This window comes from Anser cygnoides, chromosome 6, assembly GCF_040182565.1.
Source record: "Anser cygnoides isolate HZ-2024a breed goose chromosome 6, Taihu_goose_T2T_genome, whole genome shotgun sequence".
Classification (NCBI taxonomy): Eukaryota; Metazoa; Chordata; class Aves; order Anseriformes; family Anatidae; genus Anser; species Anser cygnoides.
Genome location: NC_089878.1, coordinates 19,964,096 through 19,987,738, shown reverse-complemented (window position 1 = coordinate 19,987,738; position 23,643 = coordinate 19,964,096). Strand labels below are relative to the sequence as shown.

Here is a 23,643-nt window from a genome sequence, read left to right as displayed (position 1 = left end):
AATGAACAGAAAAAAAAAATAAAAACCTGCCTATGTGTACCTCAGAAACATCATATTTTTTCAGGCCTCCAACTATCAGAAGAAAAAGAAAGATATACTATTAAGCATACCAATATATTCACTTACAGCATCTTTAGAAAAAGGCAAAAGCGTCATTGACTCTTACGCAACTGGGCACTCAATAGGAATTCAAACACAGCCAAGTGATAAGGTTGCCAGCACAGACCAATTCAGCCTTGTATGGATGTGCCACAAAAAAATTACAAAAAAATCTCCAAGCAGTTCTTTAGGGCTGGCTGTGGTAGACACCACGGTTAAAATTCTTTGACTGATCAAGTGTGCCACAAGGTGTTCATCTAAAACGAGATGAAGTAATGCTAATAAAATAAAACATTGTTTTAAGAAGGTAATTTCATTATCATCTTAGATACAAAAGTCAGTAAGTGAATCCAGCTAACACTACATACACATACTTATAAAGAGATACCAACATGGCCCAGTAAAGTAGAAAGGATCACATCAGGGATGAAACTGTGTTACCAAATCCAACACCACTACTGAAGTCAAACATTCCACGTAACACAATTTCCATTTCCACATACCCACGTTATACGGGCAAATCATATCTGCAATAACCAGTCACAAAGAAGACAACTGTCTGTGCATTCTCCTTGTAGCTATGGGCCTCACTTGTAACAACTCTTCTGGTTTTTGGGTATCTGAACATGCGCACCAATATTCTAGATAAAAAGATGATCAAAACACTAGATGCTCCAAACCCAGTGCACAGTTGGTATGGTCAAGCTTGGAATAAACTTTGAACATCCCAAAGCCTGTCAGTCCTTCTCCATTATATATGCAACATGGAACTGCTCTGCTCCTGAGGTGTGTGTCTGGACAGTGGACAACTGCAGACAGAGCTGGTCAAGAACTGAGGAGGTACACAGACTTCACAATCCCTTCATAACCCACTTTGTTTCCAACAGTATCACTCTATTCCCAATTCCCATTTCAAGGTGTAGTCTAGGTGAGAGTGGATCTCATCAAATCCCATTGTGAATCAGACAGCCTTAATAGGATCCTTAGAAGCAATGAGGCTGCTGCTCTCTGAGCAGATTCTACATTATTGCAAGAGATAAGGGTAAATCCCATCACTATTTTGGGGAGGAGAAGGGGGTATAATTTAGACATTGGAACAAAATGAAGGGGTAGAAGGGAGAAAGCATGGAGAAGAGCAAAAGTTAAGAGTCTTCTCAAATGCAATGCAACTGCAGATTATGCAAATTCATATAGATAGCAACGACACCATATTTCTCCCTTGGTGTTCCTCTGGATGTGTTCCATTCTAATTCAGTCTTAACTGACAGAATACTAGGTTTCACACATGCTCTGCAAAAAAATGGGACTAAACCCCCCCTTTTTTTTTTTTTTTTTTTTTAACATAACCCCTAATGTCATGACAAGCACTGATAAATTTGAGGCAACTTTCATTTTCTACCAATTAAACACGGGCAAAATGAAGGTCACATTTGCTTTATTACTATTTTATTTCCGTGCTTCCAAGTTTCTTTATGTCCTTACTTCTTCATTACGTGTTCAAGACCTATTCCTAAGTATGAAAGGGAAATTCAAAGATACTATTTCAAATGAATTCTTCTTGGTATCTAATGAGCTAGATCTGGTTTAGTATTTGCTTTCCTCTAAAGGATGCAAACTGGGGTCCTGGTGCATAATTGTTCCAAAGCGACTATTCCATAATCACATAAAAACTAGAGCTGGCTTCAACATAGAACAAGTTTAAGTGTATTTGGTGAATAAAAGTAATAACTAGAAGATTCATCTTCAGTGCTTCAGAGAAGATTAACTGATAGGATGAAACTATGCAGGTAAAAATGCAGCTGAACTATTCTTGAATATATTTCAGCTACAATCTAGTGTGGAAAGAATTACCGCTGCCCACCGATACAGCCAGGTCACTTACTCACTTCATCAGGTATCAGATGAACGCAGCAGTTAAACTGAATCAAAACAGAGAAGAAAAACTTCACATTCTATTTTGGTCTGTTTCAAGTGGGACTTTAATACTATTTTTTTTTTCCATCTCTGAGAAAAATTATTGGTTTACCCAACAGTTACAAAAACAGATATAAAAGAAGAAGGCATGAAGATGCAGTGCAAAACCTCTTCATTTGCATACTTCACCATCACCACCATAATTTTAGGATCTATCTGCCTCTGCAGACTGTCACATCAAGGTACTCTTGGAATTACCTGTAGCTGACTCCAAACTGTGGGCTTCCAGTTTAGCTTCTTTTCCTAGATGCTGAAAGCCACCCTGCCATTTAACTCAACTAAGATTTACAAGTTCCTGATCTGAGAAGCAGGAATATGGCTGTTCAACTGAAAACAGATTTGTATCAGCATTGCATACACCTTCATACCAATTTCCTCACAGCATCACAAATTGTCCGTCTACAGTTTCAATGTCTTGTAATCAGTCATGCCTATTCATTTTTTTTTTCCAAATAGATACTTCCTTTCCCACCCCTCTTCTCAAGAAAAGAAAACAGATGTGAATTCCCATCTCCTTTCCATCTTCTTGCTCATTTGGCTTTCACTGTTCTCTCTACAGTGCACCCACCATTCATTCCCTCAGTGTCTTGACTTATCTTGCTTTTATCTGTGGATGTGAGGAAGCTTTAATAAAGATTTCTTAGATACTGCCTTTGTTCATTCCCATCTAAACTAACCTTCTTCTAGCCTAATTCCTATCTAAATTAAAGCCTACTTAATTGGACAGCTGTCCAAGTCATTCGCACAGGAAATTCAACTAGGTGAATGATTTCTATTTTGATTTGCCCCTCAAAACTTATGTTTGAATTTAAGTATTCTTGCTACGTCATAAATTAGAAGGGTAATAGAAAACACACTGTGTAATGTCATCTTGCAATACCAGCAAAGCTCAGCTCAGAGAAAAGACTGTCATCTAGTTTCAACAGAGCAAAATCACACTTTAAGCTTCTAAGGAAAACAGCTTGTGTACAAGTTGTATACAAGTCTAAGAGCAGGACCTCACAGTACTGAATATTGAAGTAGTACCAGCAAAATGATTAAAAACAGAGCTATAGATCTCTTGCAAGAAATGCCACATACTGTATTTCCAAGTGATCCCATGCATTATTCTACACCAATTCTTTAAAAATTTCAATCATTCAATACTTATACCAGTGCTGATGCATAATTTGTGCTGTGATAAAGAACACTTACTTACCCTACAGCAACTTCAGTTCTTCAAAGAAGATACACTGTCTACAGATTCTCAAGATTTTGGGTTCTTTTGAAGGGTGATATCTGCTACAGCATGCCCCTATTTTTTTCCCCTATTTTCCATTGTTAAAAATTTAAGAGGGGATTGCTACAAAGGGGGAAGAAGAGTTCGCCATACTCAGTACAGAAGCCAGGAACTGCACAAATAGGTAAGGAAAGCAGTAGGACACAGAATTCTGGGTCAAATATTCCTGCATAAGAGTACTAGAATGCTACTAGGATTAAAAGACCAAACTGTCATCAGCAATTCAGAAAGGCAGAACTGTACAGTAAGAATTTCTGTTACGTATTTGGCTTTAAAGCCAAATAATAGTTCTACCACTAGATGAGAATGAAATGCTTTTCACTGACAATAAATTAGGAAAATGTAAAAAAAGCTACTAAAATAAATACTTAGTAACAGATCAAAAGATCCTAATCAACAGATTAGGATAATTTTCATTCAGTAGTTTTGAAAGAAGGCTGAAGAGCTTTCTGCAGTTTTAATGCTGTAAGCCTTGGACCATGTGAATGCTCCACCAGGCTTAGAAAAAAGCTAGCACTGTGGTAATATTGAAAAAGGATAAACAAAGACTCAAGAAGTAGGGAAAGAATTAATGCCACTCAAGATGGGATTATGGGAACTATGAGATCAAAAAGTAAGTTGTTTTTTGGTGTTCGCTTGTTTAAAATCTATGGTGACACCGTTCTTGACATAAATACTTGAGACTTCTGCACAGCAAGTGACTTATTAGGATACAGTAAACGTTTTGAATAAGAAAAATTAGGTACAAAATGTACATGGAACACACGGGTTAAAAATTGCAATGACATTTAAATGCAGACTGAAAACTATCTCTTCTGTATGACCAAAAAATGAAGAGGACATGCCACTCACGATACAAATTTCTTCCTCCTTTCACCCTTAACAGCCTCTTGAGACAACGCATCTCATCCAAGCAGTATTCCCATGTGTACAGCCCATCCACAACCTATCGCCTGAACACAGATGCATCAAGCCTCACCACCGTGGGCTGTACGAAAGTGCATTAGGCTGTGAGCTGTTTTGGGATACAGAGAGCAGAGAAGCACATCAACCACAGACATGGAGGATGCACGTTAAGATTCAATCTTTTCCAGAATTCAAAGAAAAAATGCAATTCTATACCACAGCAGTAGATACTGCATTAAAAAAGACTAATTAAAGTTATACAAACTTTCTTACACTTGAAGTGAGTTAATTTGCTATATGCTGTTATAAGCAAGATTGTGAAACACGAGTATGATCATCTAATTCTTCCACAATTTATTAATTTCCTTTGAAAATGATGGAAATAGGGAATGTAATACTTGCATGCTGAAAGCAAACTGTTTACATAAGATTGCTACATAAATAGCTCTAATTCCTGCACTAACTTAAATCTGTCAGTTTCCAATTCAAGTTTTTCATATCAAAAATAGAACAGTGGAAGTACCATTTTAAACTACATTGATTTTACAACATGTAAACTAAACGCCTCAAATTTAAATGGGATAGCCCAAAACAGATGTCAGATGAAAATATTTATTTAACATCATAGCTTCAGCTTACTTGATTTCATAAGACTTTTCTTTTCTAATTAACAGATTTAATTTCATATGAACACCATGCCCTTCTTGCAAAAGCTTGGAAGACGATGCCTTAGAAGGAAAAACTGCAAAACCAAAAGTAAAATTAATAAAATTTTGAACTGGAACTTGAAAAGAAAAAAGTCAAGAATCTTGAAAAGAAAAAAGTTGTGTAACACTGAAAACTAGCCAAAACCTTTTATAAAGTTCTAGATGCCAGAAAAAAGCTATGCTTTAAGTAGCATTCTGCAGAACTTCACCAGAAGCATTAGAACACTGAAACAACCACTCCAGCAAATAAAACGTAAATATTCCATTTTTAATTATCTTGGGGGGGGGGGGGGGGGGGGGGTTAGACTGTTTTACCTAATGGATGTCAGACATCAGCCTCACAAGACATCAGCAGATGAGCAAGAAATTGTTACTTAGGCAACTATTTACCTAGAAAATTGCCATTTTTTTGGCCAAATTTAGAATAGCTCAATTATTTCAGCACGACAGTGACTTCAGGTTCTGGCAGGAATGGAATGAAGTCCCCACCACAAATAGCCAACCACTCCCACTCTCTATCAACTGGTGTAAGTTGATCAACAGGCACAACTGTAAGCTTCAGTGGGAGCAGGCAGATGAGTCCCTAAATAGCTGTACATACTCCTGCAATGGAGAAGCTGGGAAGAAAGACGCAAAAATTAAGACCTCAGTTTTGCTGCAGCACTTAAAGTCAGCTCTTGAAAGGGACCCCTTTGACTTTATTTCAACTATAGACCAAATGGAAAACTGTGGGGTTTTATTTTTAAATAAATTAATCTTCCAGCTGAGTGTGCCTGGGTTGATAAGCAGCAAAGTCCCTTCTCAAGCCCATGCTACTTCTTCTCAGGTCACTCGCTAGTTTCTTCAGATGCTACTGGAAAAGTCAAAAGGATTATTAAAAAACATTCATTCCAGCTTTACAAAAAGTGAAGTAACCTAGATCAGACCTGGTAAAGTTGTCTTTTTTCAGGTAGTAACCAGTCCAAACGCATGATTCGGTATATTAATAACTTAACTTAGACACTATTACTATATGTTGCTGTACTCCAAAAGGAAAGTTACTTCATATTAAACTTTTTAAGAAGAAACCAACGAAGAAACAAATACCTTCCTTGAACAGGTACGTTGCTAAAGAGTAATGTGAACAGTGTGCCTAATGCCTCTTTTTGTTACAGACAATGCAGTGTTTTATTACCAAGTGCCTATAAAAGGAGTAGACTACTCAAGGGTTTACTCAGGCTTAGCTTCCTCTCAAGACCAAAGGACTGAAGCTAGAACACCTGTGAAAAGGTATTCTCTCTTTGCCACTGGTAACACACTGATAGCATTTGATACCACCTATTTGTTCTGAAAAGCAATGCTAAAGAAGGTTTCAGATATGACAAAACAACACCCTTCCCTGCTCTACCTCATGACAACACTAATCACAAAAAGATGGAATATGTGCTCTGATAAACAGCCAAAGATAAAATAAACTCATCTAGGACTTTTCCAAAACAAATTTAGTGCAATGAAAGTCTCCGCATATGTACACCCAGTAAAACAAACATTTTGGTAGAAAGCATAATTACTGGACGTTTTTCAAAGAAAATTGTACATTTACAGGACAGAACTATTAGCTTTGTATGAGGTATGTGATGACTTTCCATTAAGTAAAACGTAGGATGTAGGTAAAGACATTTTTTCTTCTCACACGCTCATGAGAATAGTGAGGATGTTCTCCATTGATTATCTGGAAAGCAACACCTCTTGCACTACAGACTGTAGCTGCCAAAAGCTAAAACCAAACCTTCGGTTTTCCCAGCTACACAGCTAACAGAGCAACCTGTATTATTTGAATTTCAAATAATTACCAACCACCTCTGATCCAAAACTAGGAAAGTGTTTTATTTTAGCCTCAAGTAGAAAAGTTCTGCTAAATGAAAACACAAAATACAGCCTAGCAGTATTTGTTATGGAAGTTTTTGTCTGTTTGTTTTGCATTTTAATGTGCACTTCACTGAGGTGAGGGAGAACATACAGGGAAAACCTTATCTTGCTTCAAAGCTCATTGGTAGCTTGTAGAAAAGAGGAATAAAGTAACCTCTCACCCTTTAGCTTTACCTTCTCATTCTGCTGTCCCTTCCATACACCTTCCTCTTTCAACTTAAAATTAAACTGTTTTTCCTCATTTGCAGGTCAGAAGAGCAATATACTCTCCACTGAAAAAAAAAATGAACATTTCACTATCTGCTTCTACTTATGCATTTATTCTTCAAAGTGAAGAAAGGGTGCCATACCATACCATGGGGTGTTATAAAAAAAAAGATGAAAATCACTCAACAAGATTATCTTAGACAACCTCGATATAGACAAAATGAGAGATTCATATGGAAAAGGTAGTGAAGGTCAGTCAAGATAATTCCGTTTGAATGCTAGATTGATCGTTACTTTGGAAAAGTCAGTTTCCTGTAATATAAAGGAGGGACCAATTAAATTCTCCCCAAATTTAGGGGATGGCAGTTTTAATGCCTTCCAGTCCATATATCACTCCTAGACAAGTAGGAAAAATGTCACTGTAAATCTCTGCCCTGTCTTTAATATAACCAGGTGTTTATAGCTAGTCACTTCAGGCAATAGTTTCTGCTCTGCCTTGGCTGAATCAGCCTGTTTAATCACATTTCCTATATCCCATTTATTCACTTCCATTCACATGTGAAATTCCTTACAGAAGAATAGTTCAGGAATGCTTGATGGAATTCCCTTCCAGTTGATTATGAACTGGCATTAAAACACTCTCAAAGAGTGTCAATGGACAAACTAACATATACACAGCTGGCTCAACTTCTGTTTCACATGCCTTTTGTTTTGGTTCTTCTCTGCTTTTCTTTTTTATCTTTACTCTCAAATTTATGCTATGTTAATCCGTAAGCAATAACCATTACCTACATGTTCCTACTCATATAAACCTCAGAAATAAAGAAGTTCTCATCTTTCTTGTACTTCAAGTTAGCCATAGGGCTCTTTTTCCAAGGGTTGGAAAGACACCATCAGACAAATCACAGGCTTTTTCTTATTGATGTCTAGACCCACTGCCCTCATAGGTAACAAGGTGTGACAGAGACAAACCAAGACTTTCTGTTTTCACTGGAAATAGAAAATTTAAGAACGAAGATTACCCAGCAGAGCAAATGCTGTTGGCAGCACACTCATTTATTTGCTGTTGTTGCTGACGAGCCAATGAAAAACAGGTTTATCTAGGTCTGGGTAACTTCTCCTTAGTAAATCTATAATATAGAAGTAATTTCCAAAACAAAAAGAACTAGAAAAACATCCCACTTATTATTTTAAATTCAAATTTTAGATCACAAAGGAAAAGTAAGCTTATGACATACAATATATCAACAGCAGCAACTATATGCAAGTATTATAATCAGTAGGCCTTAACTCAGCAGCTCCTCTAGGCATTTTTACTTAATATTGCTTTCTGCTCATGTGTTTAAATAGGCATACAATACAAAACATTCATGCTTTACATTATACATGTATGCTTCAGTATCTTAATGAAGCGGAGCCTTGGATCACGTGATTATAGTAAAATAGCAATTCCCAAGCTACTTTATGCAGCACTTCCCTCCAAAATTATCTCTACTACCCACTCTGCCCCTCATAACTAGCCTGAGCACAACGCCAAAATGATTAGATTAAATGGCTTCTGGTACAACAAAACACCTTGAGGCTCTCTTATTCTTGAACCTCTCCTATTCTTTTTTTTTTTTTTTTTAAGCAGCTAAGCCCTGAAATTGGGAATGCACTGTATTAAATTTACCAAAAATAAACACGCGTTTGTATTTTCCTCACACTAAGAAATTCCTATTTTAAGAAAATCACATTTCTTATCTGCTTACAGAGATAAAACATGCTGTGATGCTCATCATTCAAAACTGTACATTCTGAAACGTAACGCAAATATGTACTACTGGAAACTCATATGTGTTGTTAAGTACGGCCTCCATTTTGATATTCAGATGCTTGTTTCACTTCTGCTTACATGGGTATTGTACATCCTAGTAACACTGACATTATATCAACAGGAAATTAATTTAAAAAAACATCAGGTCAATAACAGCACCTCAGAGGATCCACAGATTTTCAAGAAAGATAATGGTAAACACATATTTGGATTTTCCATGAAAAATTCATCTATTCGTTACGGGTAATGCTAATGACACTGCTTTATTGGAAGCGTAGTTGCTTGTCAGGTTTCTGTAAGACTTGTAAGTACTGACAAACATTGTATTAGAAGTGCAATTAACTAATATGACCAGCTGAGAGTTACAGGAGTTTATAGTAACACAAGTGGGGTAGGACCATGTTCTACCACTACAGTTGTTTCTTATGCAATAGTACTTTCAAGTAAAATCTATCATTACTTTAACCCACTGTATTTTGAAGGCTTCTGCAGCAAAAACAGTAATGTTATGATTATCATCATTCAAACCAAGTACATACAATAATAATAAAAAAACAATTTTATGCAAAAAGAGTAAAGTAAATACCTGCAGGACTGCCAGCATTTTCTCCTTGATGCAGCTGAATACCAGCAGAATCTATAGAGTTTACTGTAACTGTCTGTAGATTTGGCAATTGAGCAGTGCTTAGACTAACTGGAGTTGACGTCAATGCCCCACCTGCTGCAACTTGACCAAGAGTGAGAGTCTGCACAGGGGTTAGAGTTATTTGTTGACCAGGTGCATTCTGAATTTGCAAGTTCTGCAAATTCTGAACTCCTTGCACTTGAAATGTCTGCCAGGTTATCTGCCCAGAAGGGGTCACTGTTTGTGCCTGAATTAAAAAAGTTCCGGGGTTCAGCTGCAGTTGAAGGTTCTGAAGAGCCTGTTGAGATATGCTTTGACTTGCCTGCACACCGTGGATTGTCTGTTGCGCAATACCTTGTACAATCTGGGCTTGACTGGTTGGCTGCTGAGACTCTTGAAGCTGTATGTGTTGTACAATTGGCTGTGCTGTGGAGACCTGAATATTCTGAGCCTGTGTATCATCAGAGACTGATGTCTGAATGTAATTTCCCTGAAGATCAGAACTGTGAACCTGACCACTGGTTGTGGTCAAGTTGTTTGCATTTTGTTCCAATATACTTGAACTGTCTATGGTAACGGGCAATTGTGATGAAGATGATGTTGGCACAAACAAGTCATTATCAGTGGCAGTTTCTGAAATTTCAGGAGAAACTTGCTCACCAGTCCTTTCAGAAGTATCTGAACTATCCATGGCCTGTCCAGTATTTATCAAGTGCCCATCTGCATTAATGCCTGCTGTCATGGTTTGAGAACCACTGCCGAGTCCCAGAGAATCTAGATCAACACTATTGATGGGTACAAAAGTAATATTTCCTGGCAGTCCAAGAGGGACGTTAGCAACTACTTGTGCTTGGCCAGGAAAAGACGAACCACCAATTGCAACTCCCTGAACCTGGACTTGACCAGACTGTGATAAGATATTCTGAATATTAGTTGAAGGTGTTCCAGAGGCAATGATGGTTTGATTAGAGCCAGGAATGATCTGAATTTGACCGGTTTCTTGATTTATACTGCTATTATCAGAAGAGGCTGCAAAGCCAAGTTGAACTTGCTGACCATCCGCTGTCTGGATCTGGGGTATTACTTGGTATTGTACGTTAGACACTGTACCATTCGACGAATCTGATCCTGGTGCAACAGAAAAGATTTGTTGATTTTGCAAACTCTGAATAGGAAGGACATACTGCCCACTTGAAGTTACTGTGGCAGCACCTGGAATCTGTACTATATTACCAGCTTCATCCTTTATAGTGGCAGGAGCTGCAGACAAGACCTCCCATCTATTTGGAGTTCCTGCTAATTGCACAGAAGCCAAATCCCCTGTCTGAATAAAAAGAAGAAAAGAAAAGAAAAAAATTAAAACAAGAGACATACAGATTACACGCTAGAACAGTCATGCAATTCAACACTAGAGATCAATACACTACTGAAAAACATGCAGTGCAGCCCATGTAAACAACAGCAACTGAATTAGAACTACAAAATACAGATTTTTGTTAGGTGAGCTAATGCTTAAGTCAGGGTAACCAACCTGTGGTTCGTGAGCTGCATGTGGCTCACAAGCAGATCAAAAGCAGTTCCTGTGCCATGGCTACAGCAGGTGACCAGCAGCAGAGTTATTCTGGTGGGATGCTGCTGGGTAATCCAAACCCCTGGCTGTGGGAAGAAGGGAGCTGGCACGGGCTGATGAAGTTGCCATCACCAGGTTACCCTGGGACTCAGCTACATGCCTTACCAAGCCTTGCACCTACTGCACAGCAACGGAGGAATTCCTGTGAAGCCAGCATCGCCTCCATCTCCTAGAGTTCCACTGCCTTTTGACTCTGTGTTATATACGGTATATACATGCATATGGTGACTCTCAGCAATGTGGAGAGCATTCAGAGGTAACTTAGTCATCGGGTTGGAAAGACCAGATAGCCTCAGTTTGAGTTACGCATAATACAAAGTCCTAGTATTTATAAGCTTATACGAGTTACTGTTTCACTAGGCAAAAACACCTCTAGAACTAAGGATTTTTACAGTGAGATCACGGTTGGATTAGTCATATGCATCTGTTTGGAAAAAAAAAATCTATCTGCATTAAGTTGGAACAATAGAAAAGGTCAGTGTTTCAGAACAGACCCCAGATGGTTAAACATTAAAGAACCTAAGGATTGGTGTAGTATGCTCTTGTTTCTTATTCAGTAAAGGAAAGGTAAATTGCACTTACCTTTCTTTACCAAAGCAAGCTTTTTCAGAATAGAGTATTAAGAATTAGATTTAACATTCTGCAATGCTTAGATGCGTGTAGTCAACCAACTTGGTAATGTAAACATCCATCACTTTTAAAAAAAGATATAGGTTTCTCATCTGTTTTATGGCACTACAGTAAACCAATGGAATAATTTAATATTTAGCAAAAAGTAAGTAACTTGCCTTACAATTCATTAAACTTTAATTGTGAAACAAATTCTGTCTCATTGGTGGAGTCCAAGTACATAGAAAGAAAAGCTCTAGCTTGTCCTTCTGCACTGATCCCATGATCGCTCCTGTTAGACAAGTTACCGGAGCATATCGCAGCTTCCTTCTAATGCTGCATGCCAACTTCCTTTAGAATAAAACCTGGATATGCAAAATATAGCGCACAGCTTATTCTTCTCTAGCATGGCATTGAGATTTAGCCAGCATGAATGAATTCTGTGGCATGCATCAGAGTGAATTTAGTCTACGACGTAGGCTGGGACTTCTCTAGTTTCACTTTCTGATCCTATTCTGAGCAGCAACACCAAAACGTTTACATATTAAAAAAATACTCAAGCTTAAGAAGTATTTTTCTTCTATAATAGTTTTACTGCTCTTGGTAAGCTTCTTTTCCAATAAGGAAACCCACATCTTCATTCTACATTCCTCTCAAGAGCTGTACAAATAAAAACTGTCAATAAAGAAAAGAATGCAAGCCTTCCTTTTGCCCTGAAAGAGATACAAAATCCTTCAAGCAGTTTGTTAGTAAACAGACACAGCATCACCAGAACAAAACAAATTTTATGGCCTTAATGTTTCCAGGAACAGAAAGAGAAAAAGGGGTCTTGGTAATCCATCCTACTATTTTCTTTTCCTTATACTGATTAGCCTTTCACTTAAAGAACAGTTTTAAATCCTGTAGTCTTATAAGCTTGTAATTTACATGATTACAAAAATGTTTGTCAATATTCCAAACCACACCTTCCTATCTAGAGAAAGGCAAAAAAATCCATTTTCCTCTACTACCACATTAGCTTTATAATCTTGTGTTTAATATTACTTACACATAGGTACTGGTTGCTGAAATACTGTTAAGAAAGTTCCTAACTACTCAATCTGCTAGTATAGAAACATTTGTTAACTGGAAGTTCTATAAAGTATCAAAAGACCCATAAAAGTCATAGGTAAACGGCATTCAGAAAATACCAAAAGCAAAAATATGATCGTTATATGTTTAATGCATGCTGTTATAAAATAAATGTGGAGTACAACGTGCTGATAGTGACTGTTAGAACGAGAGAAAGAAAGATTAATGGAAAGCACTGCAAGTCTGATACTACTCCTTGCCGATTTAAGATTATGCAACCTAAACATTTGATGTTTGGTTCTACAACTAGACTGACTTAATGAGCAACAGCAGGTATGTACGTAAGAACATTCCCTATAGAAACTGTCCAAAGGGAACCTGTCTCCTTCACGGTACAGAGATGACCTACCGTCTTCTTCCACTTCTCCCTAAATGTACGTTGATTTCCACGTCCCATTCAATGGCCTTTGGTCTTCTCACCTTGGGCACATATCTCTCCTCACCTATTTGTGATACAGTGAAATCTTCCCCCAAATCCTGCTCCGTTAGGGTTTTAGCTCAGTACAGGCACTCTTAACAGATGCACTTGCCAGTTCACAGAAAAGTTTAGGAGGGTCATGCATGTGGATACAAAGCTATCGCTACGCATAATAGGTGAAACGCCAGTTGTTCACACGTTGCCCTTACAGCTGGCTGTATCAAAGAATACCAGATGAATCATGAGGAGGGAGGGGCAAAAAGAGGGCGAGGTTTTCAAGAAGCTATCTGCCAGCTACCAAAATTACTAGTATTAAAGCATGAAAAAAAACACTTGTATGATGGTAAAGAGTATTTGAGGATGATTTCTAACCTCAACTGGTCATCATCCTGTCATAACAAGCTCGACTGCTATACCCTTTCTCAAAGACTCTGGAGATAGTAGGACACTTATTGGACTCCTTTTCCTGCTAAAAGGAGTAGTCATCTTCCACTGCATCCTCAAGCAATTAGGAATTATTGTAGTAACTCAAATTTCTACCACTGATGCATAAGCAGCAACATCTACAGCCCACTCACTCACTCATCTTTACAGGGCAGTCCTAAATAAAACACTTCGTTTGCTGTGTCTCGGCCATCCGTAAAAAACACTTCAAGGGTATACATAAAGCAACAGTCTCCTTATCGACTGATACGCAGGCAGCAGTTTTGTGGAAGCTGCTCCTTTAAGGGCGGGCTGGACGGTTGCAATCCCAACGCTGTGTGTCAAGAGGAAGGGACAAAGATCTGAGGAAAGCTCAGCACCAGCGCCGCTTAGCCAAGGAGGAGGGAACAGGAAGCAACAGGGAGCTCGCTGGAAGCAGCAGCAGGAAGCAAGAGAAAGAGACAGCAACAGAGCAAAGAGAGTAGCTGGAGCAGGGCACAGGAAGAATTAAAATCAAGTGATATGTCCACCTGAAGACAGGTCAAGTACCACCAAAGAATGGGAGCAACAACTGCTAATTCAGCCTGTCTGTTGGTTCAACAAGTCTTGTGTAAGTTCCTGGCGGTAAAATAAAGAGATCTCTCAGAGCCAAAACTCTCATGCCTGAAGAATGAGGGGTCATGATAAACAGAAACGTAGTAACGGCCCTGTTTGTTTTTTAAGAGAGTATCAAAGCAACACTAAGTTGAATGTGGAAGGAGACAAGAAACACACAAGGCAGATACCTTTATGAAGTGCTCTAAAGCACGTTGAGGGATGGGACTTGAGTTAGAATAAAAAAGTCCTTCAACCAAAGTAAAACCATCCCTGTGGTAACTGCTATGTGTTGTAGGCATCTGCATTTCTACAAGACAAGCGTGATCAGCCTGACGTAAGTCATTAACTATGAGTACTCTGCTCCTAAAGAACTCCAAAAGTTTCCCTGTACCAGTCTTTGGTGGCTTGCCTTTTGCTGCACTTCTCAGAAAGTCAATTTTTCCCCCTTCAGTCCTGGAGTAAAAGCATCAGCAAACAAGCAAGCAGAGGTGGACAGATGAGTCAGGAGCTCCTAAACACTTAAAAATCACATACCTAATGAACAAGATTGGCCAGTGCCTCATCCAAATTGTTGTTTTATGAAAGACTTAGGGCACTAATGCAGGAGTTTAATACCATGTGTTTACCAAGCTACAATAAACTATCTGTGCATTCTTGGGTTATTACAAATATAAGATAAAATGCACCTGCTTCAACTCCCTCATTAAGGTATGAGCTAACACATTCTATCTCGTATTTGCCACAGGTTAAAAACATGCTTAACGCCAGTCACTGTGGTTCAGATGACACAAAGCTTGTTAAGGCAAATTAATTCTGATGCATGTTTCAGAAGCACTCAATTCAAAGTAATACATTTTTTCCAAATCAAAATTTTAGAAAATAAAAGAAGGTTTCAGGGAAGAAGCACTACCATGGGTTGCTTAAAATGTTATTTAAAAAAATAATCCCAATCTGGCAAAACACATTTAACATTAATTGCATCTCATTTAAGGAGGGTCCACATCATTTTGCTCAGAATGGACAATTGGGCCCAGAACTCTAATACATTCTTTTTAATCACCAGCAGTCTAGAACCTGTCTATATTAAGACAATACAACGTCCCTGACATTAGTAAAAACTAGAAAGCTGCAGTAGGCATTTTTAACCAGACTGCATGTAACTTCATTTATTAATTATTAACCTCTATATACGTATTAGATGCTTTGTAACTGCATGCCAAACTAGAATTTTGAACAATTTCATGCAAACTTCTACTCATTTTCGTCATGCCTTCACCTAGGTGCTGAAAGCTCTACCAGATCATCAAGATGGTTAAGAAAGAAGACCTGGGGCCAGTCAGCCTCAACTTGACCTCCGGGAAGGCAACGGAGCAAATTGAAAACCGCTTCCAAACACATCAAGAACAAGAAGGTGATCAGAAGCAGTCAGCCTGGACTTACAAAGGGGAAATGATGCTTAATTAACTAACCTGACAGACTTCTACGGCGAGATGACTGGCTTGGTAGATGAGGTTTCGAGTGGATATTCTTTACAGCTACTGTAGGTAGGCTATTGACACAGCTTCCTGCCCACCGTGACATCCTCACAGCCAAACTAAGTACAGCCTAGATAACCGTACAGTGGGGTGCACTGAAAACTTGCTGCATTGCTGGGCTCAAAGGGTTGCAAGCAGCAGCACGAAAGTCCAGCTGGGGGCCAGTCACTGTATCCCAGTGGGTCAATACTGGGGCCAAGACTGTTTAACTTTTTCACCAGTTACCTATGTGATCAGACAGGGTGCACCTTCGGCAAGTCGGCAGTTAATAGCAAACCAATAAGGTGGCTGATATGTGTGATGGTTCTGCTGCCATTCAGTGGGACCTCAACAGGATGGAAAATTGGGCTGGCAGGAACCTAAAGAAGTTCAACAAACAGAAATGCGCAGTCCTGCACCTGGGGAGGAATAACTTATACACGCACCAGGACAGGCTGTGGGCCAAATGGCTGAAAAGCAGCTTTGCAGGAAAAGACACAGGGATCCTGGTGGACACATTCATCATGAGGCAGCAACGTACCTTTGCAGCAAAGAAGGCCAAGAGCACCTTCATTAGGAAGCGCATGGCCAGCAGGTTGTGGGAGGTAATCTGTCAACGCTGGTGAGGTCACATCTGGAGTGCTGTGTCCAGTTCTTTACTCCCCAGTGCAAGCAAGGAATGGACATACTGGTACAAGTCCAGCAAAGGGGCAACAAGGATGATTTAGAGACTGGAGTATCTGATGTACGAAGAGACTCATGTACAAAGACCGGATGAGAGAGCTGAGACTCTTTAGTGATTCAAAGAGAACACTCTGGGGGTGGGGAGAACGTCTTAGCAATGTTTATAAATATCTGATGGGAGGCTACAAAAAAGATGAGAGCCATGTTCTTCTGAGTGACACCCAGTGGCAGGACAAGAGGTGACAGGCAAAATCGGAATGCAAGGAAATCTTTGTAAATATGAGAGATAAGATCTTCTTTTTTCCTCTTTTTTTTTTTTTTTTTTTTTTTTTTTGCATTAAGGGTAATTTAACACTGTCAAAGGTTGCCCAGAGAGGTTGTAAAGTCTCCATCCTTGGAGATACTCAAAAACTACTGCACATAGTCCTGAGCAACCTGCTCCCATTGACCTACTTTGAGCAAGGGGGTGGACCAGACGATCTCCAGAAGTCCTTTCTAGCTTCAACTGTTCTATGAAACGTTTATGTGAAATCTCGCTCTTCCTGAATTTGTCTAAGAGTCAGAACTTTTTGTTTCATTTTGTTTTTAAACATGGAAATGTTTGTTGTTTTTTTTTTTTTAAATACTTTCTCTAATACCATAGGGAAGAATAAAACCAAATTTGACAAACATCCTTAAAGCACTAGAAGAGGAACTCCTACGCTTGGCTCTGACCGAGGACTAGGAAGATGTAACTGGAAGAGGAAGATTAAAGAACATTTTAAAGGATGAGCTTCCAGGCAGCAATAAGGGGAAAAAATGGTTAGGGTCAAAATGGTTAGGCACTCTTTCTACCTGAAACTTCTCTATTTTGCAAAAGCATAAAACAGAGGCTGGACAATCCCAGGTAGATTTCGTATAGTGGATAAACACATTCCAGTGCATCTGTTCACCTCCAGAAACATAGCTTCAGGAAGCTGTATTATCACCCATAAAGGAGAAAACGGACATCGAGATCACTTGGAGCTTCCTCAAAAACATGATATAGGCCAGAGAACTGAGAGGTATGGATAACTGATGCATGGCGCTCATCTGTATTTTTGCCTACTGCAAAATACAGAATTTGAAGACCCTCGTGTTTCTCTATCCTACCAGCACTATCGCTATTTCCATCTAGAATGAGATTAAGCCAGTTGCTTCTCAAATGGTTAAAGTAATGTTCCGAGGCATCAATAAACTGGACTTACACATTTTCATTAAATTCTGCGAATCACTGATACTCAATTCTAAAGCTGAAGATACGCCAAAGCAGTCCTATAACACTCTAACCTTTATTTGTAAAATATGCAAACAAATGCTTTGTCTACAGCCCAGAAATGACGCTCATCTTCCCCACATTGCTAATTATTAACCTCTACAAATGTTTTTAACATCTTGCTGGTAAGCAACAGTACATATTAATCACTCCCCACCCTTTTTTCTTTTTAAAACTGAGGAATAAGTGCAGCCTGCAATGCACTGTTTGCAACTACCTACCGCAACTGGGGCAGTCAACTCCGACAGCTCCCATTTTTTGGCAGCTGTCAGAGTCAACAGCTTTCTCAGCCAGCCTGCCACTTTTCTTAATTCTTGGGCCTTCCAGCCCTCCCACCCCACGCTCCCATCAGTCTTGCACTCTGTCCTCACCTATCCCAGCCATACCTGGCACAACCGTCAGAATGACCCCTGGGAGCCTGGTAGTATCTTTCATTTTGCATCGCAATGAAATTGGAGCACACACACACCTGGTTACCATCTCAGCTTTGTAGATGACCAAGACTTAGACTGAAATTTTAGAATGTTTCCTCTTTCGTTTTCTCCTCTATGCACGGCTCTGCCGTCTTCTACATTGCTTCTCCTTTTCCCCTAACGCTAAAATCTTTGCAGATGTTTGAACTGGAATGAAACTAGATTATTTATAACTAAACGAAAAAGAATCCTAAATATGAACGTTTAAGTAGAACTATTAGTCAATGATAAATAGTGAAAAAGCAATACCCAAATTAAAGCTTCTCAGACTTCAAATTCCCAAGGGAGAGAGAGGCATCCATAGAGGTCAGGATACATGAGCTGTCACTCTGGGTCAGGCAGTAGGGCGTACCATCCCAGCAAGACTTTTGTACGCACCAGTAGTCAGCAGTATTCAAGGGGAAGTTTCCATGGCGAGCGTTTGAACAAACCATGGATACAGCAGTATGCAATGGAGGAAAAGATTCTCAGGTAAGCAGGCCACAATCTCAAGGCCATCTACATTTAATGAAAACCAAGCAGGCAGAAAAAAAAGCACCAGGGTCAGATGGTCATAGGCAGGACAAATCACAGTGGAAAAGCCTAAGTTGAAAGACTGCAGACTCCATCAACATACAATGACAAGATCAACAGTAATGCTTGCTAATATTTTGTCATCCAAAAGCAAATATAGCCCTAATCAGAATCCTAGGCCAAGCTGAAAACCTTGTGAACTAGAGACAGCCTTTGCAGTTAGTTCCCTGCCAGCAGGATGGAAGGTAGGAGAGGGCTTAGCTCCGTTGACTATCTTCCTCACTTGCTTTCCACACCAAGCAGTTGAGACTTTCGTTAGTCTTTTTATTTCCATGCTAATCCATTCAGTGCTATAAAAGTCGTGTCTGCTCCAACAGCAGGCCTGGATTCAGACGCAAACATAGAATAATTTTGGTTGGAGAGGACCTCTGAAGGTCATCTGGTCCAACCCCCAGGCTCACGGCAGGGCCAACTAGATCACAGCAAACACAACCACATTTGCTCCGGCTCTTTCCCAAATCCCAGACACACGATATTCCCCACATTCCTATGGGAGTTTTGTTGTTGCTGTTGCTTTTAAATCATTCTCCTGGTCTCTTGGGGAGCAGCTGCAGCATACCATTTCAGCCAGGAAAGCAGTGTGCAATAACTGGCTAGTCCAGCATACTGGCTCCAGCCCTGCCATTTCCTACCAAGTGAATGTCAGTAAAGCGTTAACAAAACTACCCTAAAACGCAGCACTGCTATCCTTATACATAAAAGCTCTTCAAGTGCCTCTAAAAGCAAATGCCTACTCGCTTATCTTCAACTATCCATTTACATGGCTTGAGAATCCTACCAGACCTTCAGCAGTCTGGACCACAATCCAGGTGTGGAAAACTTCGGGAAAGGATCTCCTCCCAGTCGCTAAGCTAGGCACCACCACCCATACGCACGTATCAAACTGATTCATCTGTAAGCCTGAGAAAGGGAAGAACACCAGAAACCCCACAAAGACAATATGCCTGCATCCCCGCATACAGACTTCATTTTCCCTATGACTTACGAGGCGTCTACAATTTAAGCCTTTTTAGCTCCTCCCTCCTTCTCCCACTCCCCAGCAAGATGCATTCCAGGGATCAGAAAAATCTGTATTTCATCAAAACTCTTTTGTCATTCTTTTTCACAAGGAACACGTTTCAGGGACTTCCCTCCCTCCCTCCCCTCCCTTAATCAAGGTCATCTTAATTAACTCCAGTGTCTAGTTCAGCTACCATAGACATCTCCTCCAATTTATATTTAGATTCCATCCAAAACATTCTGAATCATTCAAGAGCAATGTTGCAGCAGAAAAAAATTACCAGAATTGTATAACCTAACTCATGGCAGATATGTTGGAGAGGCCTATCTGCATGTATGTAGAATAGTGAGTAAACCTCTATTAGTATTTTGTTTTAACCTCTCATAAATTGTTTCTGCTTTGCCCTGAAGAGCCCCTCACACGTCAGCCTAAGACAAGTAAAAATGTGACTTTTCAAAACCTGTTTGCCCATTTTGAACTATTAGGAACTATTTGTCTTGTCCTGTACTAGCACTCTAGCACCCATTCAGACCACTGCTCATACTGAACAGTCAACCGATTCTCAAGATGCACATTTTTAGCTTTATAATGAGAACCACCTTGAGATGGATATAGGAAAGCAAACCATCATTTAAGCATCATTCATTTTTTGATGTGTGTGTTTATGCAAGAGACAGATCCGACATCCCACTTTTCAGCACCATATGCATCTGGTATTATGAAACAAGTTTTAGAGGCAGTAGACACTTAACAATATCTACAAAGACTTTTAAAAGACTAGAGCTTAAGAACATAAACATGCTCAGCAGAAAGCGCAGCTGAAAGGGGGGAAGAATTTTAATATATTTTCAAGTTGTTCTTAGGCTGCAATATGCCGCATGACCTCAGACAACTATTTTTACATTCTTCCTTTACCTGAAGGGAAAAGGAAGCTGAAATATACAGATGAACATACAGTATGTTAAAGTTCAGCACTTGAGCGTTTAGTAAGCTTAACGTTACCATTAACATTCTGACGTTTGTAAAAAAAAAAAAAAAAAAAAAAAAGGTCTGGCAGTGCCAATCTGCTATGCAGATTTTTTTCTCCAATTTCCAGAACCCTGGAAACATAGAAGGCTTTTGTACAGCAATTTTTTAAAAACAGCAGACTTGCTTTAAAAGAAAAAAAGAAAACAGGAAAAAAGAGCTTTGTTTCTTCTTTTAAAACCCTGTTTGTTAAAAAGAGGTAGTATACATGATTTCCCAAGTAGTAAGGCCAAAAAGACCTCGTCACGTCATTTTTAAAGGCATTCTGGATCCGCCCTTTTTATATACCCGTATTTTTAGATACCATTTATTTTTAAACGCCCCATCTCTGCTCGCTTTATGAGCATAAGCCAAAAGAAGAGATTAGGTCAACTGATCGAGGAAGATAGGAGGCTTTTGTTATGGAGATGGTTAAACTAGCCTCCACAGGAATAAATTTCTAGCGTGCAAGATCCATCTCATCACGCAAGGTCCCAAGGTCATCAGGGCTCCTTTCGGAGCAGACGGCACCCGGGAGATAAGGACAGAAATTCAGCCCGCGGTAGGAGAGACCGCGTGGCGACTGCGTCTGGAAAACACAGCGTCGACACAGGAAGCAGCTTTCCGCCGCCGCGCTCGGTTTCTAACAGCCATTTTACTTCGCACTACATCCTTCCCGGCGAGGCAGCCTTCATTTTGTGCTCCCGCCCGGCCGCGCCGTCCCGGGCCGCCGGCCGCCGGGGGTGCGCCCAGGTGGAGGTGAGGCGCCTCCGGCCCCGCCGGGCGAGCCGCTGCGGTGCCAGGGCCGGCGGAGGGCGAATTTCCCGCCTGCCCCCGGTTTTGAAAGTAAACGGAGGCGCCGCTGCCGGCGGCGGGGGAGGGGGGAGCCAGGCTCCCGCCTCCTCCCGGGAGCCCGGCTCCTCCTGGAGAGGCAGGGGAGCCCGGGGACCCCTCTCCTGGCAGGTCGGCCCTGCTATCGTCCCTCCCCCCGGGCGGGCAGTGCCGTGTGTCCCGTCCCTCCCCCCGGGCGGGCGGGCTGGCTGGCTGTGCTGTCTCTCCCCCCGGCAGGCCGTGCGAGAGCGGCGGGGCGGGCACTCACCGCTCCGGCAGAGTGAGAGGCGGCGGCGGCGGCCTCATCCTCCTCCGGCGACGGCGGGCCGATCTTGCTGCAGGTGGCCGCCAGCAGAGCGAGCGGTGACGGCTGAGCGTCCTACCCACAAGGGGCGGGTTCAGGGAGAGAAAGTGGGTGGCGGTTAGTGCGGGACGGCGGCCGGGCTCCTCGCAGGCGCGCACACAGGAAGCGGCGGCGGCGGCACCGGCTCCCGCACCCGCTCCCGACGTGTCACCGGGGAGGGGGGGGGGCCGGGGGGGGGGGGGGGCGGCCCGGCCGGGCCTGCGCTTACCTGGGGGGCGGCCGCGCCGGCGGAGGCCGAGGCGGCGCCGTTGCCGTGCTGGAGATACTCGCCGTGGCTGCTGCTGTCCACGTCCAAGGCAGCCATTTCCTCTTGTTTCACGGGCTTCTCGGGAGCTGCGGGCGCAGCGGGGAGGGGGAGGGGAGAGTCACTGACGGGAGCGATCACCCCCTCCCTCCCTCCCTCCTCCCTCCCTCTCCTTCCCTCCCTCCCTCCCTCCTCTCCCCCCCCTAACCCCAGCGCTCCCCCCGCCCTCCCGCACGGAGCCCTCCTCCTCCTCCTCCTCCTCCTCCTCCCCGTGCTGCTGCCCCTGCCCCTCTTCTCCCTCCTCCCCCTGCTCCTCCTGCTGCCGCTCTCAGTGCCGCTCTCGCCTCGCTACCGCACGGACGGCTCCGGGGCCGGAGCGGGGGACGCGCAGGGCCGGAGCAGGAGCGGGGAGCCCCGCGGGGCGGCTCGGGCGGTGCGTACGTACCGGTCATGGTGCGGGTGCGAGCGGCCGGCTGGCTGGCTGGCGGGCTGCGCGGGAGGGAGGCAGGCGGGCTGGCTGGCTCGCACGCAGGCCCCGCCGGCTGGGGCTAGGCGGCCGCCGCCGGGGACATGCTTATTGTGCTCACGGGCTGAAGCGGCGGCGGCGGCCCGAGCCTTACTCCGGGGTTTTTTTTCCTATTTTGATTGACGGTGCGGGAAAGCCGAAAGGTGGGGCTTGCAGCGGGAGAGGGGGCCCGGCCGACACCGCCGCCCGCCCGCCCGCCTGCCAGCCCGGAACTCCCGCCTACGCCCGGCCGCGCGCGCTCATTGGCTGCGCCCCGCCGCCGCCGCCGCTCGCACCGGCCGCCCGGCCTGCCACTCACCCGCCGGGGGCGGGGGGGGCGCCTCGCGCCGAGGCGGCTTCCTGTTTGCCGGGGCTCGGCCGAGGAACAATGAGCGGCGCCCGAGGCCGCCGCCGGGCTCCGGCCGCCCGCCGCCGCGCTGCCCCCGGCCCCGCGGGGGGCTCGGCACCGGCCCCGGCCCGCGCCGAGGGGGGTACCGCGGGGCCGCGGCCGCCCCCTGACCGCTCCGAGGCGGCCCCGAGGCGGGGGGGGGGCCCCTCGGGGCCGCTCGGCCCGGCCCGGCCCGGCCCTAAGATGTCGGCGCCGCGTCCCCGGGGAGCCTGGTGGGGGGCCTCGGGGCCGGGCCGGCGGGGCAGCGGCAGCCCGGGGCCGTGGCCGAGCCGCCGCCGTTGCGTAAGGCGCTGGCCGCGGCGGGCCAAATCCCCAAAGCTGCTTGGGCCGGGTCGGCCCCGGCCGGGATCAGGCCGCCAGTCACGGCCTGCTGGCAGGAGCACGGCGCTGCGCCTCGGCACCGAGCGCTCAGGCAAAC

The 23,643-nt window shown here is 42.9% G+C and overlaps 1 protein-coding gene and 1 long non-coding RNA gene across 3 annotated transcripts in view; one reads left to right on the top strand and one right to left on the bottom strand.

Annotated features, from left to right (window-relative positions):
- The window catches only part of SP3 (Sp3 transcription factor), a 36,534-nt gene extending 13,277 nt beyond the window's left edge, over positions 1 to 23,257 (bottom strand). The window contains exons 1-5 of one of the 2 annotated variants that reach the window (XM_066999658.1): positions 22,757 to 23,257; positions 22,276 to 22,400; positions 21,972 to 22,082; positions 10,755 to 10,845; positions 9,483 to 10,649 (exon numbers count right to left, since the gene is read on the bottom strand). In XM_066999658.1, coding sequence (XP_066855759.1) covers positions 9,483 to 10,649; positions 10,755 to 10,845; positions 21,972 to 22,082; positions 22,276 to 22,400; positions 22,757 to 22,763 — 1,501 coding nt within the window. In that variant the 5' untranslated portion in view covers positions 22,764 to 23,257. Of the gene's footprint in view, positions 1 to 9,482; positions 10,846 to 21,971; positions 22,083 to 22,275; positions 22,401 to 22,756 lie in introns of both variants that reach the window. The other variant, XM_066999657.1, reaches the window with a different exon arrangement.
- Positions 22,399 to 23,643, top strand: part of LOC125182488 (uncharacterized) — a 37,424-nt gene continuing 36,179 nt past the window's right edge. The window contains exon 1 of the long non-coding RNA XR_007162391.2: positions 22,399 to 22,744. This is a non-coding gene — a long non-coding RNA (uncharacterized lncRNA). The remainder of the gene's footprint in view (positions 22,745 to 23,643) is intronic.